At 40.3% G+C, this 18,760-nt stretch overlaps 1 protein-coding gene across 4 annotated transcripts in view; it reads right to left on the bottom strand.

Annotated features, from left to right (window-relative positions):
* Positions 1 to 342: 342 nt before the first annotated feature.
* The window catches only part of LOC146133131 (retinoic acid receptor alpha-like), a 39,218-nt gene continuing 20,800 nt past the window's right edge, over positions 343 to 18,760 (bottom strand). For 2 of the 4 annotated variants that reach the window (XM_083396464.1, XM_083396467.1), the window contains 8 exons: positions 13,308 to 13,501; positions 8,613 to 8,754; positions 4,925 to 5,112; positions 3,606 to 3,794; positions 2,899 to 3,015; positions 2,558 to 2,645; positions 2,138 to 2,296; positions 343 to 1,981 (listed from right to left, as the gene is read on the bottom strand). In XM_083396464.1, coding sequence (XP_083252590.1) covers positions 1,887 to 1,981; positions 2,138 to 2,296; positions 2,558 to 2,645; positions 2,899 to 3,015; positions 3,606 to 3,794; positions 4,925 to 5,112; positions 8,613 to 8,754; positions 13,308 to 13,501 — 1,172 coding nt within the window. In that variant the 3' untranslated portion in view covers positions 343 to 1,886. Of the gene's footprint in view, positions 1,982 to 2,137; positions 2,297 to 2,557; positions 2,646 to 2,898; positions 3,016 to 3,605; positions 3,795 to 4,924; positions 5,113 to 8,612; positions 8,755 to 13,307; positions 13,502 to 17,165; positions 17,533 to 18,760 lie in introns of those variants that run through there. The other 2 variants (XM_083396466.1, XM_083396465.1) reach the window with 2 other exon arrangements.

Raw genomic sequence — 18,760 nt, forward strand, 5'->3', positions numbered from 1 at the left:
CAATTCTTTATCATAACAACGTGGCGCAAGTAAAACTTTATGAATGAAGATTGTTTTGTTATAGATGCTTCCCATTCGATTTAATCTGCATTAGTGTAGCGGTGTAGCCTATGGGTTACATGGCACTTCAAACAGGAAACTGATAGGGCAAAAGTTCGAACATGGTGCACACCCATGGCCTTATTTAGGGAAAAATAGCTGGAAGAAGGTGAAGGGCCGCACAAAAAATGGAAAAAGGGCCGCATGCGGCCCGCGGGCCGAACGTTGCCCACCCCTGATTTATGGTTTTACTGCTAATATGAAAGTCTTTCGTTTAAAATAAAAACGTGTAACAATATTTTCATAAATTATTTTTTATAAATTTATTTGCAGACAAAATATCATAACAAAAGTTAATTGGCTCGTAAAACCTAACATTCACACCGACAAATGAGAAAGGTTACCCTGATAAAGTGTAACTCTGGAAATCCAAGAAAAACACGACAACATTGTACGTATAGACGCCCGTGTTTCTCGCAAATTGAGCATACCATAAAAAATACAACGTAATTCGTTTGACCGGCGTAATCACTGCCACACCGTGACAAGACAAGGCAACGCGCTATTACGCAACAGCATTTTTTATATCAGCGAGAAACCATCACGAGTTTGTACAAGAAAAAACGCTTTGAAAAGAACGGCAACGGCGTAATACGATATTGCTAAACAAAAAAGGTACTCAACTATTATTTTTTTCGTCTTGCGGTAAACGCGCCCATATTTTATGATTTTAAAACCCGGGCAAGAATAGGATTCAACGCTGCTTTTCAGGAGTCCGAAACAAGATTAGGGTTAAATTGTTGATGGAAATTAATCTAAATAACATGAGAGCAAAACTAGATTACCGCAACGAATGGCAGTATCAAAAAAAGGTTTGGTTTCCTTAATTGTCATAAAAACATTCACAATAAACTATGGCCTGTACAGAGCCACGGTGAAGTACGCAGAAGTTAACTTAGCCGAGGTAAGCCAATGTACATTTTCTCGAACATAACCCCTAGCGAACATTAGATTTGTCAATTGAGTACAAAGCTAGTCGTTGTACAGAATCAATGCAAAAAAAACATGGTAAAACACGCACGCGCATAACCTGTGAGAAAATATAACGTCCAAAAATATGTTTTTAATTTGCACATTACTTAACACTGACTAACCCATGTAGACAAAAAGGCACTGTGTAACTTGCAAAAATAGAAAGAGGATTTAACGTCAAAAAGACACGCAGTAGCCCGATAGAGAACGAAAATACTTCAATTAACTTATTCGCAATGCGACGATTTATTTTTCGACCGCATAAATCTACAGTGAAATAAACTATAACGATTCGTTATCGTATAACAAGGCTTAGACGTGACTTTTTAGAGTATGTAAACGGGAAAAGAACGCTCACAAGATTAAAATGTAGCTGGCAAGACACCCACTGGGTGTTAAAGGGTAAAAAATATGTTCGCAAATGCTCCGCAAGAGAAGGTGAACTTTGAAACGACAAGCAGGCACAAACACACACAGCAGAACGAAGAGCAACAAAACTATTTGCTCTTCACCAGATTAAAACGACATAAAAATGAAAAATGAGAGAAGGGGGTGTTAGGGAGTAGACAGCTGTTTGCTGATAACTGGCAAGACGTGTGAAAGAATTCTATGTTTGAATTTATGATGAGGCAATAAAATAGCTAAATTCAGGCTAAATGGCGAAAACAATGTTGCTGCTCCTTATTTACTTGCGCCGCGAGGGTCGACGCCTTTTGCAGCAACTAGTTTGACGCATTGCACTGATTCAGTAGTTGAGAGCGGATGCGATGCGATGTAGAGGAGATGAGTGCACGCGTCTTCGTGACTGAGCGTCGTTACTCCCCTTCCTCGTTCTCCAACATCTCTGTGATGAGAGGAGGCATCGCTCCTGGGGGTAGCTCACCTTTCACCGAAACAACGCGATCGGCACCTATTGGTAAAGATGTTGTTAAACAAGAGTTTTTTTTTCACACATCTCGCGCTTTTGGTCATGTGACACCTTTGCAGGTCCTGGGATGTATGATCTGCTGTTGTAACCATTTATAAAAAGACTTAACAAAGAACACAAACTCTTTGGTCGTATTACCTCTCATGCTGATGCTTCGCAAGTCCGATATCTTCATGATGAGCTTGGGAAAGACCTGAGGCAAGTCGGGTCGACGTTTACGCGCATAGTACTTGAGCCCTTCTAGCAGCGACTCCTGCAACTGTTCTACCTTGTCCGGCTCTTCAAGATCTATTCGATCTGCATTGCCAAAAAAAATTTGAACTTTTCGGAAAAGCAATTTCAATATATGAAATGAATACACTGTTGCTGCCAGGCATTGTTTCACTTGTGAAATTGTTCTTCCGGCAAAATTTTATAAAAGTATGTTTTGCCCGAATAGGCGATCGACAGATTGGTACTTTAATCCAATTTTGCTGGAAGAACAATTTTACTGACTGACTTAATAAATTAATTATGGAGTTTTTCAAATATATAAGTTAAACGAAAAGCGCTCTTTACCTGCGCATATCAGACAGATGGCGCTGAGCAATCCAATTTCTGTTGAGTCGGCATCAAGAGGGTAAAGTGACTGGGCAAAGCCGAAGACCTAAAAACCAACAAAAAACATTTTTTAAACTTATATATTTCAGCACGGCGGCGCTGTTGAGCTGAAACTCGTTGTACTATAGTTTTAAGTTTATCACGCCAAACGAACTAGTCACAATAAGTGTTCTTGAGTTTAGGCGCGATTCCTTAAAACATTGAAAAAGGGTAGATTCTTAAAACTTCAAATGTCAACGTGACAATGACTTTCTGTGTTAAACAGTTTGTAAAATTACTGCAAGCTTAAGCAAGGTTACCTGTTCGGTTATTGGACCGAACGCGGCCAGCTTCATCTGGGCTCTGTTTAAAGTCAGTCCGTCGGAAAATGTCATCGAATCGTGTTCCGGAGAGAAACGCGAGCAGATCCGAAGAAACTGTGCCAAAAATGACGTAGGTTTAGGAAATATAACGAATCCAAGAAAAAGGCACAATAAAAGAATATGTGTTAACAATGACATCATTCAGGTTGTCAAAATCATCTCAATTAAATTTTAATAGACAAAATGCAGATATTATTTTCCTCCTGTCCTACTTCGACTCCAGAATATTGTAAAGAATGAAAATATATCCTTTACCCTTTAAGGACATATGGTTTGTTGTGGTAAACAAAAATAAATTGCACGCTTTCTTGCAATTTGTGGTATGCAACTGTGACTCATCAACTGTGATCATTATCATCACACACAAAACCCTGAAAACGTGACCACATCGCATTTCGTCATTACTGCCAAATTTGTGTCTAATTAATGGCCTGTAACTTACGGCGCCATAAAACATGTGCAGATGCTAAAGCTTTTAGCAATAACTGGTTGAGTTTATGCACGTATTTTTACAATATTGCAGGCAAACTGTTTTTCGGTTGGTTTTTCAAGATAAACGATTTAAATAGATGCAAAGTAACGAGAATTGTGTGATTATCTGAAGCAGTTATAACTTTTAGTAAACCTTCAAAAAAAAAACTTACCAGGACTTCAAGGCAGGCGCACTTGAGCAATGTGATCTGGTCAGCGATGGTAAAGTCCTGAAAACCGGGAATTCCCTTGGCAAACTCGACAATCTTGACAATGCACTTGGTGGAGAGTTCTGCGAACTTGTCCCAAAGACGCTCGTCTGTCCCTTTCTTTTGCTGCGCCTCAACCGGACTGGGCTTTGCCTGTGGTTGCGCATGTGTTCGGGTAGCGTGTGGGTTGGGTTGGGTTTGCAATAACACGCGGGTGAGGGATGGGGATAACAATACAGAATTAGATGCGTGCTGAATTAATCGGGTGAGATTTGTAATTAGGTACTAAATTTATATGGTGAACGACGGTAATTGAACTTAATAAGCGTAACTTTGATACTACAAACCATTTTATGAAAGTTTTATCAGCAACACATTGTTTACTTTAGTCCTAGATAAGCTAAACAAATGAATCAAGGATTTTTGTGCTATACGCTGTGCTAACAGGGTCCTTTTATAAAATGCTCGTTGAAAATCAAACCGAATGGTTTAAATCGATTAACAAACTAGTCGCAAAAATCATGCATTTACGCGATGCTATAATGTTAATTTTAGCAAAAACTTAGCGATATTTGCGTGACGAAAACACGTTTAAGCAAAATTAGAATAGCAGTGCATACAGCAGATTAAAACTTGAAACATGCAAGCTCATGCCACAATTACCAGTTTGGCTGGGGGCGCCTGACAATTGTTATGTTATGACGTAAAAATTACAAAACAAGTAATAATTATAAATACAAATTACAAAAAAGTGAAGGTTGGCAAGAAAAAATAGAAAAATAAGAATGGGTTAGTTCGGTTAATGAATGTTTTAATAGAACAAATAAATTGTTTTTCATCGTTACATTTTTGACTTTTAACTGAAAACTGAATACATATTTTGCAACTCGTCAAATTTAAGAATTAAAATCATGCCATGAGTCCAACAAAATGAGTTTGCTAAACGTGCATGTATTTTGGCATGGTTGGCATGATACATTTAGTTATTACGCAACTCGTGGAAGGTGGTGGTTATTAGTTGCTTCAGGTTAGTGTTTAACTTTAACCAGTTCAATTGTTTAACTTTAACCAGTCCGTTTAACTTTAACCACTTAACCAGATAAAACCAATTTGAGATATAACAAGTCATGTTTCCATTGGACCGTGCGTTGGTTGCCTTCGTACAGTTTCGAACAAAAAAAGCCGCTTATAAAAATTTCACAAACCAAAGCTAAGTTGGATGAGACGGAGCCAGACCAACTAAATAAACTGAAATCCTAAAAAAACACTGGCAGACAACTTACGACTTCGTATTTCTGCAGTGCTTCGGTGAGAGGAAAAGTTTCCACGTGGGCCTTGGCTACAACTGCCACGAGGTTCTCGATTTCAGGCGAGCACGTGACGTCATCAAGGCTGACGGGGCTTCCGTTGTCTGCGCTGCCCCTCGAATCCTTCTCCTTGCCGCGCTTCTTATTGCGGTCATTTCTTACCGCTGGAGGACAGAAAAGAAGGAAATTACTTGGGTAAAACTAAACGCATACAGACTTTTGAATAAAACTAAACTGATACAGACTTTTAAAATTAAAAAAATTAAAATTTTTTTTAATTGAAACTAAAAAAAAATATGCGTGCCTCTAGGCTAGGTACGTTCTGTTCAACAGCGGTATACTGAAAGTCACGTTCATATTAGGGTGCAAACAGCATATATTAAAACGGGTTGTCGGGCAGTCGTACTGGGCAAAGTGGCAGGAATATGCAAATGCCTGTTCGTGTTCGTGCCAAACGCTTGGCGTGCTTCTCGGGTGGTTTGCTGCAGCGCCAACTTAATCGGTTGTCATGTTGCCACAAATCGTGATCTCACTTGATCTCACGTCACGCATGCCACTTTTACGCCGTTTGGCGAATTATTATTTCATATAATCCAATTAAGTTAAACGAATAGTGAAACGTTATAATAAAGCTTTGCTCACAACGAAATTACAAGTGTAGTTAAAATGCAGCTAAAAATGTTTTTTTAAATGTTCGGTGACGTTAGTTCTGCGTATTCTAATTACCACAACTATTTTTCGAAAATATTTTGTAAGGCAGGAAAATTGCACTGTACACGTAGAGGCAAAGTGCAATGTAACACAAGAATGTAACCATTCCATTGGCTGTCCCTTGTTCAATCCGAGCCAAGGCCATATGGTAATGGCGGATTCTATAGCTTACGACATCGCTACAAAGAGAGCGTCGACGCCGGCGCAGCGCGAATTGTTTTGACCGAAGGTCGAGCGCGATTTTGGTGCGTCGATGGACGGACGCACGTAAGCGATCGGGTGACTGAGTCGAGCTTTTTTGGAGTTCGAGAGGCGCTCGGCATTTCCATGGGAACATTTCCAGCAGAATTACTTCCGGCGCTTTTCGATTGTTGCCGCCAGTCCAGCGACCGACATGCGCACTTCGCCTCGTCGCTATTGGCTGGCTCGGCGCACTACACACACATACACACACACGAGGATTTTTGTGCAAATTTAACCCAAACACGCCGGCAGGTTCTAAACGATTGCATTTATCTATGCGAACAAATGGCTGATAAATGCCATATTGTCTTCGGATATTACGTGGCTGACTGTCATTAGTAAATCCCCAAAAGTGACAAGAACTTGTTGACAGCATGAAGTATAATCATTTCGTTTAAACAATACTTAATCCACCGTTAGAAAAACGAAAAATAGAATTATAGGACGTAGTATAAATTGATGATATTGGTGTTTACGAATTAATTGGTGTCATTCTACAAAAACAATGCAGCTCTCCATAAGTCTTTGTGTGCGATTCGTTTACAATTTACAGAACAAGATAAACTAACAGGGAGTAATAAAAGTCTGTACGGTTTAAATCTTAATCTCTCTATTGCGCTCAAAGGGGGCGACTGTCGCATGCTGGTGATGATTCGGTGCACGAAACGTCACCGTCAAGTAAACCCATTAATTGTGTTGGCGAACTTTTTCCGCGATAGACAACAGCAGAATCAACCGAACACCAATTTCTCGGCAAATTACGGCATAGTAAGAAAACAGACAAGGTATTGGGAAAGGAAATGGAAAGGTTATTTAGAGGTGAACATTGAAAAAAGCTATGCTGATTTCGTCAGGATGATAAGCTATTGCGTAACAATCGTGTTAAAAAATTTTGCATGAATTTAAAAACATTTTGAGATATAAACGCTTTTCATTTTATTGAAGTTTGTGTTCAATAAAGCTGTTGTCGTCGAAGAAAAAATGTTTCCATAAAGGATATGTTTAGCGTTACATGCCTAGTTAAAAACAAACACCATTAACTATTCAACAAAACTTCGAAGCATTAAGACGGTTACTGTGATGTTTTATAGCTTCGCAAATGGTCACTGTATGGCAATGACGACTCAGAAACTGAAAATTGATGCCAGCAGTTTTCAGCAGTTTCGAATTTCCACGTAATCACGGACACAAGGTTTTGGTAGGTTAAGGAAATAACGTGGAATATACGCAACTCACGACTTGCAATATTGATATATTATTCAGTCTGAACAATCGACTTTTTATAATAGGGATTTTTCAAAAAGTGACCAACCAAGGGCTGTAAAATAGAAACAATAGACCTCTGGATCCCTACTTGCAAGAAGTGATTGCGGTGACAATCAAAATCTTCTAATCGAAAATCGAAATTGTAACACTTTTTGGTTTCCGGTGGATAAGCCATTTTTCCCATTATATTTTGCAAGCTTATTGCAAGTAACAGTGTCTCGAAGCTGACAGCCTCAATTAACGTCGCAAAAGGGTCTGTTTAATGCCAACAGGAAATTGGATGGTTCCTGGTTGCTTTGTGATTTCACGCTGTGTGCCAAGCAATTCCCCTTTTCTCGTGCCCACTCACTGAAATAGTTCGATTGTATATCTGCGCATTTCAAAAGCGATGAAAATATTTGCGGTGACCCGTGTTAGTAGCAATACGAGTTTTATATATGGGAACAAAGGTTTATTATTATACTTGTAATTGTACAAAGACGAACGATTAGCAATTTGGAAAAATTACAAAGATATTTTTTTATATATGCGCAATTTAAACCTAACCATTACTATACATTGTCACACTTGGTTAGCCGATTTCAACAAAAAAACAACCTTAAATCCAACTAAAAAAGAAATTCCCGATAAAATCATTTCCAGTAATAATGTTATCGCTAGGTGCTTAAGGTATACAAAAGTGGCGAAACTTCTGGTTAATATTGTTCAGTAGTTATATTAGGAAACTTGATAATAATAATAATACCCTAAATATTTTAGTTTAAAGGGCATCTAAATATAATAGGGCTATATTGAAGTCAACACTAAAATACCTACGGCGGTACCATGATAATATTTTCTAGTAACGTCACTCGTTAGGGGCCTTGTGTAAAATCAAATAACTTTTCGTTCGTATAAACTAATTACTTAAAGTCGATCCGCTAGTACAGTGGTCGGCAACCGCCGGTCCGCGAGTAGCTCGTTACCGGTCCGTAGCAAGGGTTGCCAGATTAAAATTTTGATTTAAAGCCAAACCCTACGTAAAATGCCAAAAAACTAAGAAATAAGTCAAAAACAATTTAATGTTGTTTTCTATTTAAAACATATTTACTTTAGTTTAAACATACTCCATGGTTGATTGGTATGAGAAAAAATTCAATTAGGTAAACACTCGTGAGGTTCAAAACACACCAGTGTGCTGTGGCACCAAATGAGATGCATTGCAAAATGATTTATTATTTTGTTGTTTAGGCAGGAAAGTTTTACAAACAAACGTATGTATTTTAAATTGTCCATTGAAAAAATGTTGTAATAAATTACCTTTACTGAACATTTGTTGTTTTTTAAAGCCGGTCCGCGGAACAAAATTATAGTTTTAAACCGGTCCGCAGGGTAAAAAAGGTTGCCGACCCCTGCGCTAGTATATTGTTAAAAAAACTAAATATTGCATACAAAGAACGCTCACATTCTCTGAGCATGCCAGCGGCGATGCACTTCTGGAATCTGCAGTACTGACATCGGCTGCGCGTCGACTTGTTTATCTCACAGTTCTTGGTCCGATGACAAGTGTAGTCCATGTTCTTTTGCACGCTGCGGCGGAAAAAGCCCTGTGCGCAGGACAGACGCTTGGGTTAGTTTTGGTCTCGTTAACTTTAAAACAGATTAGGAAGATGCGTTAATAAATAATCGACTGCGAGAGCATATGATTTTCAACAAGCTGGCATGAAATGGCAAATTTCCTTTAATCTAGGATATTTCGCATCGATCTGATTTACTATAACAACGCAGAACATTTAAACTGAACACGAAAACATTATGTTGGTTTACTTAATATGTGATCAGACCAGGATTAAAACGTGCGTATAGTGATTATCGTTTAGTCAAGAGTGGGATGAGTCAAGAGGGGGAAGTGTGAAGCCCTTAAACGCAACCAATCCGCACGGTAGTGGGCATCAAAAAGTACTTGGTCGATTTATAACACGCTTTTGAAGCGTACACAACGACAAGGTACTTTAAGTAGAATCAATAGAAGACTACGTGGAACCGGTATCCATGGAAACAATATAGTACGTCCGTGTTATCAATATAAAAGAGGTTGTTTTACCATAAGTGTAGTTGGGTTTTGCCTTATGATCAGCCACATTACTATTTTAGCATAATCTTCTTACTTGTATTAGATTACATACTCTATATAACGAAAAAGGCGAATAGTAAATTCAGTGGTTCGGTTAGCTAAACTCAATTACGTATTTACGCTTCCGAGAACTAAATTACGAAATAAAACAAGCATGCAGCTTTGTAGTCGTTCGAGGTGATTCACGCAGTCGGCGACGATCCGCTTATGGCAGTAATTGTTTTCCGATCAGACCCGAATAGCAATGGGGCGGAACGTAAAGGAACCGGACACCTCGCGCACAGAGGACGAGTCAACTAGGTCGTTGGAAGCGTGTGATCGTGGTTCGCCTTACGGCATGCGAACTAAAGCCATCCTTATATTACTAAGTTTCAATGTGAAGTTTGAAAAACAACCACATAATGCCTCAGCAAAATCGATATTTATATAGTGCAAGACGTAGGCCCGCGCAACCCTTTTAATGCGGCCCGCGCAACCCTTTTAATGCGGCCCGCGCACGGTTCATGATTTAATAAGATTTTACGTTTTACTATTTCATGTTTCTATGTTTAAATCAGGGCGGACTTGCTGGTGTATTGCGCGATCACACATAATTGCTGAATGGATTTGCGAAAATAGCAAAGCGCATAGTTTAATCCTGCGTCTTGTGTTGGAGTGACTGTAGGCGTATAGTAATTTAGTGCAAGATCCACCCAGAAGTGAGCAAACGTTTCATATTGCGGTTCTATTTAGGCATGGCATCGAACGAGAATCAGCTTGCAGTTTCGGCACATGCAGCATTTTGAGTTGTGTAGGTATGTTGTAAGATATGGTCGGCTTTTAAATATATGCTGTAGGGTGAAGGACTGTAATTCCATGCCTCGGTCGCTTTTAGTCGCCTGTATGCTAATTTCGGTGTTCAACTTTCGTCGTTTGGGGGGTTAGATTTTTACGGGGGATTTTCCCGAGAAATTCCTTAGTTTAACCATATACTATCCACTATTCGTCTATCATAGCGTCATTGGAGCTTTGGGTATCAGCTTACTGCATTGTGTGCAGTTGGAAGCGATAGCATTTGACAAAAAATATTAAAATGAGTCAAAGCGGTGGGCAAGCAGTATGACAAAGGCAGGAAGGAAGCATTAAAAACACCCTCAAATCGAAAAAAGGTGACAAAAACTAACTACAACTTTCTTAGCGTACATTCGCAGCTTTGTGCTATTTGAAATAAACAAATTACGGACTACCAGTAACACGAAGATGTACATACACCTGTTGGGTTTGAGAGATACTCTAGTGAGCGAACACGGGCGGTGCCAGTCTGTCTGGAAATTTCAGACGCAAAACAAGTCAGTTGTTGTTGCTCCAGAACGGACGCGTCATTGCATGTATGAAATCTGCCTACGAACGGATGCTCGACACACTTCAAAGCGCTTCGGTAAAAGACAGTGTGTTAAATACGCTAATTCGCTGGAAGGTTTCGATTTAGGCTAAACGAGGGCTATTGTAAACAGAAACGCTAGAAGGTTCACTAAAATACTTCGCCACGATGTCATGAAAACTGAAGACGCCGCCACACCCCGATGAAAATAGTTTCGCTGAAAGCAAGCACGTCACTCGGTAGACTTGCTTTCAAATAAAATCCTGTTTAAGAAAGGAGAATAAAACAGATGGATTTAATAGTTGGTGGAAACAAAACTTGGAACATGGTAGTATCATAAAAACACATGGGTCAACCAATCCATTTTTGCTGTTTTCGCAAACAAAAAAAAAGCGCGGCAGGGGTAGGAGCCGTCCCGTCGAGAAAGCGACCGCGCTCATATCCGATGTTCGACGTTCTGCAAACAGAGCTCGTGGGGTTTGCCGCCCATGATCAACAGCATCATCGTCAAGCGAATAGAAGTCAATCATATAAAAGCGCAATAATCGCAGAGTAAACTCTTGTGTTTAAAGATGCGCGGTGGGAGGCCCGGCTCGCAACAAAACCGGCATCTTTGTCGAACTGGGTTAACACAGTGGCGAGCGGGCGACCTCATTTTGCGCCACTGGACAGCAACGACGTGAAACAACTACTCATTAAACGCAGTAATGTACAGATGGGAGATCAGATGGGCGGGAATTTATCTTACGTGATGTAAATATAAAACAGGTTTAATACTTAACATTTTAAGGGCTTTTGGAAAGGGTATTGTATATGGTCAGGGTAAAGGTATATCACCTTTAAATCGCCGTTTTATTAAAAACAAATTCCAGAATGTGTGCCGTATGAGTACACTTTTACAACACAAAAACGGATGTTGTCCAATTCTATACCACTACATATAATAATATCTTAACAGAATTTACCTGAATCCGGATGGTGAAAATACAAGGATTCTGGTTGCACATCAATGATAAAGACTAAACTAAGTACAGAACTCAATAAACCAAAAATCAGTTTGTTCGGATGTTTAATGATGATACATTTTGGCACTTCTATCAAAATTTGCTACCCTTGTATACATAGCTGGCGTTTAATATTTTAGGTATGAAAAGAGAAAAATTTTCCGGGTTGAACAATTAACGATTATTTTAGTTTTGCTATTTGTCTGTACATTACGGCTATTCACATCCGAAAACGGCGGCAATGCGCACTAGCGAATTGTCGAGATTCATATGTTCGGTTTGAGTCTATAGATGTGTGCTCAGTGAGATGGACATCTTGTTTTTGCATGGTAAGAACAAGATCATACACAGATAGGCTCAGCCACAAAGCGATCGCACGTTCACATAGACCTTGCAATGTAATTGCGGCCGCCGGGACACACTGGGAGCCACTGTAATTCCGCTACCTTACGTGTGATAACCCCTCACCGCAGGCAGCTTATCGCAGCGTGATTTCGTACAGCTAAGGTATAGGAGGCAAAGGGCGATCCAAGCACACGATTTTAAAATAGTGTTGTATAAGTAGGCTTGAGAGAAATATTTTTATTTTTTGTTTTTGCCGTTGTAACATTGGTGTATACACATGTTTAGACCAACGTTGCAAAGAATTAAAAAAATCAAATAGTAATAAAAATGTCGTTGATTAAGTGTAATTTATTAACATTATTATTGCATTTAACGACCAGATCAACGCCAACAATACATAATTACAGACACTTATTCTTCTTAAACAAGTCGTTCTTATTTTTTATGGGTGGTGATTACGACTTTTAAAGCTTTGGGGCAACCCTGCTAACATAGCAAGTTGCTTCATTTCCCACTGGTCAACAAAAGCTACCTTGGTGTGCTTACCATTAATGTACAAGTTTCAGTACAAAACGCGCGTCTAAGAAAGGGGGCAAAACCGCAAACATTATACCGCTTTGAAGACAAGCCTAGATCACAAAACAGTAATTTAGGAATAATTAGGCAATATGGTACTCAAGCTGCTGGTCTTCTCGAGCTAGGTAATCTCTAATAGTATTATTTTAGTATCAAACATTGGATTAACCAAACAAAAATGTTTTACTATCACACATGTGTTGAACTTTGCTGTTGTCATTTAGGTATAAAACCAGAACCAAAATATCACATGGCAAATTCAACTGATAGTGTAGTGTTGAGCTTTTTTGAACGCATGCCAATCAGCAGTTCAAGGCCCGTAGATCAGAACGGGCGCCTTCCTAGCAATTGAAGTAACAACTCAGAAAAGGGTCACCCGAGTTTAAGCGACTTGCGTAACAGTGCGCAACACAGCAAACTTCATAAACCACTCAATGCTAACAAGTTCTGTCTGTCATGCGTTAATTTCCGATTTAGTAATGACATGTCTCTACCGTTAATCCCCATTATCTGTCATTAATCTGCTAATGCAGTCAACCAGTTGAAATGCGTATATCCGATTAACCTGGCGGACAGTGTCGAAGGTGAACTCGTTGGTATCGATTAATTTCAATTTTGTAAATAAGAAGCGATTGCCATCTAAATCGAAATGCGCGAATAATGCGGAGTTTATGGTGAAGTACAATATCAAACTTTCATTTTTTCAATCACACTTTTCTTTTAAGTTAAAAGCCATCTCACCTTGCAACCCTCGCATGATGCCACCCCATAGTGGTATCCCGATGACTTGTCACCGCAAACAAAGCAAGGCTTGTAGGTGCGTGGGGGAGGTGGGGGCGATGGGGGGCAGTTGAGGTGGGGTACCATCGCCCCATCTGACTCGGACCCAGAATAGCTGCTACCGGTCGACGAGAGACCAACGCTGTCCGGCGAGGCTGAAATCACAAAAGGAATTGCAAAAAACTATTAGAATTATTCGTATAGGTTACAAATAACAATTCAAAACAATTACAAATTAACCTGGGTTCAATACGGAAAACACGGATTTATTATAGCACACATGTACGTAGAAAAATAAGGGTGCGTTGTTCAGAGAAAGAGACTAGCAATGTTATCAAACGCAAGTCAGGTGGGTGTATAAATTAGACGGTCACGTTATTTTCATCACAGGTCAGTTGGGTTGCATTAATTCAAAGTCGTGTTTTGTTTGGCTAATAGTAGGCTATCAATGGGTTCTGGGTAGTGTGATCAGTGCTATAAACATAAGTCATGCAATAACTGCGATGTTTTCGCCAACTGTAATTGTTGCGCCATTGACAGGCGTGTCTCTTAAAACTGGTTTAGAACAAGTGGTATGTAAATCATATCAGTGACCGACCTGCTTTCAAGGTGCATAACCACAAGCAAGATTGCGGTGTGCCATCGTTATAGGCTTATAGCTCCCTGGCCTATTGTATTTCATTGGAGAGGGGACTAGTAAAAACCTCACAACCTTGAGTAATGCAAAAGTGACGTGAAACTTTTTTCAACAGACATATTTAGCTATGCATTTCGAGAAACTCGTCAACAGACCATCGCCGTCAGCGTGGCATCCATAGGGGGCAGTACAAAATCTCAAGTGAAACAATTCGGAGCAAAGCGTTTTGCGAGTGGTCACGGGGCGAGAAAAAACAAGCGCCGTGAAGTGTCATTCGGCAAGCGACAGCAGCACTAGAAAGAGGCCGAGTGCTTCGAAGTTCCGTGCGCCGTAGACTGCTAGGTTCGCCACGGCATCCTAACCCACCCAGTCAACCCTGCCCAGCGCAGTTCAACAGAACAGGAAAATAGTTTCGAGAACCCGCCATTCTGTTTGTCAACGCCCGGGCAGATTGGCATCTGGGAATGAAATTAGGTGTTGTTTTAGTGACTTCAGCATGAAACTTGCTGAAAATGCGAAAAACGCGGCCACACTAACAGTAAGAGTGTTACGCAAAAGCGTCCCTTGAAGAGCACCGCACTGTTTCTAGTAGTACGAATGATTTTCAACATTCACTTCAGGAGAAATCGATTTACAACGTTGATTATGGGCATAGCCCTCATAACGATAAAACTATTTACCGGAGTTTCAATAACAAGGCAAGGGTGGATTGACACGCCTATATATGACTATACAGGTTTCCGAGCTCATAGCTGAAAGGAAAATAGGCCTGAAAAACAGCTTCATCTCTGTTTAACGTGGAGTTATAAATTATCGATGATACACACGCGGGCTGGAATCTGCCGCGCATCACTAACTTCTACCGGCAAAGGCGGAACAATTGAACGCAAAAATAACAGTTCAGTGCGACGAAATCAGGTCGGTCGGGTCCGACAATTTATCAGTCTAGCTCTAGATTGAATTATTACAGTTATCAAACGGAAATGATTTGCAAAAAAATGTGCTGCCAAAATAATAGAATTGCACACCATGTCGGTTGGATCGGTCGCGAACTCAATTCAAACAAGCTAAACCATGTTACAATATGACCCCCAGAGTGATAAACACCCTACGCTTATCACCAAACACCTATAGATCAAACCATGGTTGACTGTGTTCAGCGATTTTCTTGTGATAGTCGTACATTCAATACAGGCATTTGGCATCGACATTTCATTATAAAACGTGATCAGAGTAACTGTGGCGTTGTGGGGCTCTTCACAGCCCAAAACGTCAATCGCACGTCGCACATACACAAAGCGGTAAAGCGTTCGAGAAGAGAAAGAGAGAGAGAGAATAGAGAAAATACGACGAGAACGACCATAGGCGGAGCAAGCAGCAGTAGCAGTAAAATTGGGGGCTGAGTAATTAGCTTCGCGTGTTCGATCATGAATAATGGCTGACACATTGGCTGGATGGCGCACAACAAAAGTCGGGACGCTCTGTAATTACCACCACAACACACCGCTCGTTTTCTAAAACAAAAAGACGGGTGCTGCGTGTTTTGTCTCGTCACCGCCGCTGTCGGCCTCATCCCAAACAACGGAAAAACCCTAGGGCAATGGGCGAGTTAATGGAAACAAAAACATTAGGTTTGTAGACGTCTTTTGTTGATAACGGGTTCTAGGACCGCAACAATGGGCATATTTAGAAGTAATTTAAGACAGCCGGATATTTTAATTAAGGTACGCGTGATGATAAACCAAACATATCGACGACTTGATTTAACTTCGTTAAACGGAAAACTGGATTAACATACAACGTATCGTGCGCATTTCTGCAGCTAAAGGCAATAATTGGTAAATGATCTTACAAAACCGCGTGTGAATATAGTTCGTCTTGGCCCATGCACGCGACATGATCCTTTGATAAATTGGCAGAAAAACAATTTGGTCTGGGCAGAGCAGAGCGTACGAGCATCAGTTAGAGGCCAACGGGCTTGTAAAGCACTTTATGTTAATCTCCCAAGGGAGGGAATAATGGCCACTTGGGACGACTGACGGTACCATCTTAAGCTCGACTAACCAGCAAAGCGGTGTAATGACAAATCACGAATAAGTACTGCTAAACTGGGATCTAAAAGGGGGTTTATATGTGGAGAATTGCTTAAACCACTTTGAAATGCCCAAGAAAGCGTTTTGTGTCTCAAAATTCACACAACCCGATATCAAAAATAAAGGTAATATTCCGTCGCTAGTTGCAAGCCGGATAGTTACAGAGAAATTATATATGATAAAACGCTGCATTGTTACGTCTATTTTAATATCAATTACAGTAAATTGTCTTTTGAAAAAAAGAGGTGATTGTTATTAATGACATTTCTCAAATAATGGTGAAATTCCTGGCTTAAAAATACACAGATATTCCTAAATAATAAAATTCAATGAAGTGGTTATGTGCAATAATACAACAAGTTAATACAATATTATGCCTCTTTCACATGGCGTGGTCTAGCTCCAGCATCACAAACCAAACTCCTGAATTGCCTAATCTGTCAAAATTTCACATGTGTGGTGAACCGAGCAACCTGAAAAGAATCGCTTTAGGGCTGCTGCTGTTGTGTAAACTGCAAGGCCAGACGAGCAGCTAATGAACGCGAGCAAAATTAAAATTCTTAGGCACTTAAAAGCGGATAACCTTTACGGGAAAGGGTACCAGCGAACAATGGAAGATACAGCTTATACAAACTATAGTAAGGCCAAACTACTAGGCAAGTACATTTATATATTGCATACCTTTCTGATAGTATTACTTTTTTAATGAGATAATTCAACAATCACTAGATGGAAAGTCATCCGCGCAAACAATGAGGCCAGGTTATGCTTTTTGCAAGGCACAATAAAACGATCAATTTAAGGCCGATCGGCAGCACTCTCAGCTATGTTTGCAAGTTCATCGTAAAGTCGCGCCTGTCATTTCGCGAAAAACCACACAGAACTTGTTGGGAGTTTTGTTTGTTTACGGCAATACACGTTGCACGTACTCTCGTATAGGTTGAACTTGTTTTGGAGCACTTTTCTGTATGGAAATCGGCGACCTTGCCACGCAAGTTGTACAATGCCAAGAAAATAAATACAACTACGATTGCGTTACTCACACTAAGCCACCCTTCGCAAACTATGAACAAAACTAAGAAAACCTACATCGCTGGTTGTATTCCCACTGATAATACTGGTTCTGATGGTAGTTGCTCTGTGGGTAGAGGCTGAGGTTGTGGAGCGGAGGTGGCGAGTCAATTGTCGACTGTTGATGTCCGTTGCTGGCCCCGTTCGAGTAGAGACAGCCCATCGGATGATGGTGGGACTGTCCGTTCATGGCGGTCGTGGGCGGCATGAAGATGTCCGTAAGGATTCCGTGCATTCGATTTCTCCACTGTTGTTGGAATTCCATCACGTTCATTATATCACAAAGCTTGTCAAGGGTTAATCAGGCGATCGACGGACACAGCAGATTTTTTGTTTTGGTCACGCCAAAATAAAATACGCCGATAGTGCTGCTGCTACTACTATTTTAAAATACCTGGAAAAGTCACAGTTGATAAATAAATTGCTAAAAGAGTAACAAATCACGGCGCACCGGAAAACATCTAAAAAAATATCATCAATGCGTCCAATGAGGGGTTAGAAATATCTCAAAACAGATATGGTTGACGTTGGCAGGAAAATCTCACTGCTGTCAATTATGAAACAAGAAGTTCAGTCCATAAAGAACGACGCGACCAACACCCGAAGTCTGAGTTTGAAAAGTTGGCATGCTCTGCTGTCTGCAACACGACGTGACTAAAGGCGTTAATCGCTCTGCTAAGCTATGAGGGTTTATGACAACTGGATCAAGGTCTGACGTACTGCGGCTGTTTACTCCCCTAAAACCCCAAAGAAAGTAATGGACTTTTAGGTAAGGATACACAAATTTCAATTTAGGATTTTAAATACAAATTGGGTGAATTATTAAACTGATCAAAGTCAACTGATAATATTCGAAATAACCAAAACAACATCAGTTATCACAACAGTAATAAGAAAGTTTAGCGTAATAGAATAAGTAAAAATGGGCAAAGTTATTTTATAGAAGCAGATTTAAAGCAAAAAAAATGTTCACTCATTTTAAGACGTGCTGCCGTATACAGGCATGAAAAAGACTTTCTGAAGTCTGCAACAACACTACACCAAAGGCTGCAAGCTACCTTACCTGTCGCTACAGGTAGCACCTAATGCGATGCGGTAAACGCTGCGCTTCCACTCGTCATTCAGTCGAAATGCTTTAATAGCAACGGGGGCTACTGCTAAACGTAGTTCAATACGCATGCACAAGCGCAGAGCCTCCGTTTCATTCAACGCTTATGACTTGCGTGCGCACACAAACAACGCTAATCGACGCAGTTTGGCTGATGGCGATAATGAAAAAACCCGAACCAAGGCAGCGCTGATTTGCTCCGCCACGCTCGACTTTTTCTCACACAGGAACGGCTTCTCTCTCTCCCCCCTTTTCTCTTTCTGTCTCCTTTACCTTCACGCGCAACTCTCTATGGCAAGTGCCTTTTTTCCTTGTTTTGAGTTACCCTATCTTCTTCTTGTAGTGCACGATGACAAGTTTCAATCAGAGTTATGACGAAGGCGACACCGACTGGTTGTCTCGTTGATGCGACACAAAGCAACTGCAATTCATTCAATAGAGTCTGCCTCACATTATTATCAATGCACACAACAACAAATAAACTTACTTTGAAGAATTATCGCGA

This window comes from Ascidiella aspersa, chromosome 9 (assembly GCF_963924565.1).
Source record: "Ascidiella aspersa chromosome 9, kaAscAspe10.2, whole genome shotgun sequence".
Taxonomy (NCBI): Eukaryota; Metazoa; Chordata; class Ascidiacea; order Phlebobranchia; family Ascidiidae; genus Ascidiella; species Ascidiella aspersa.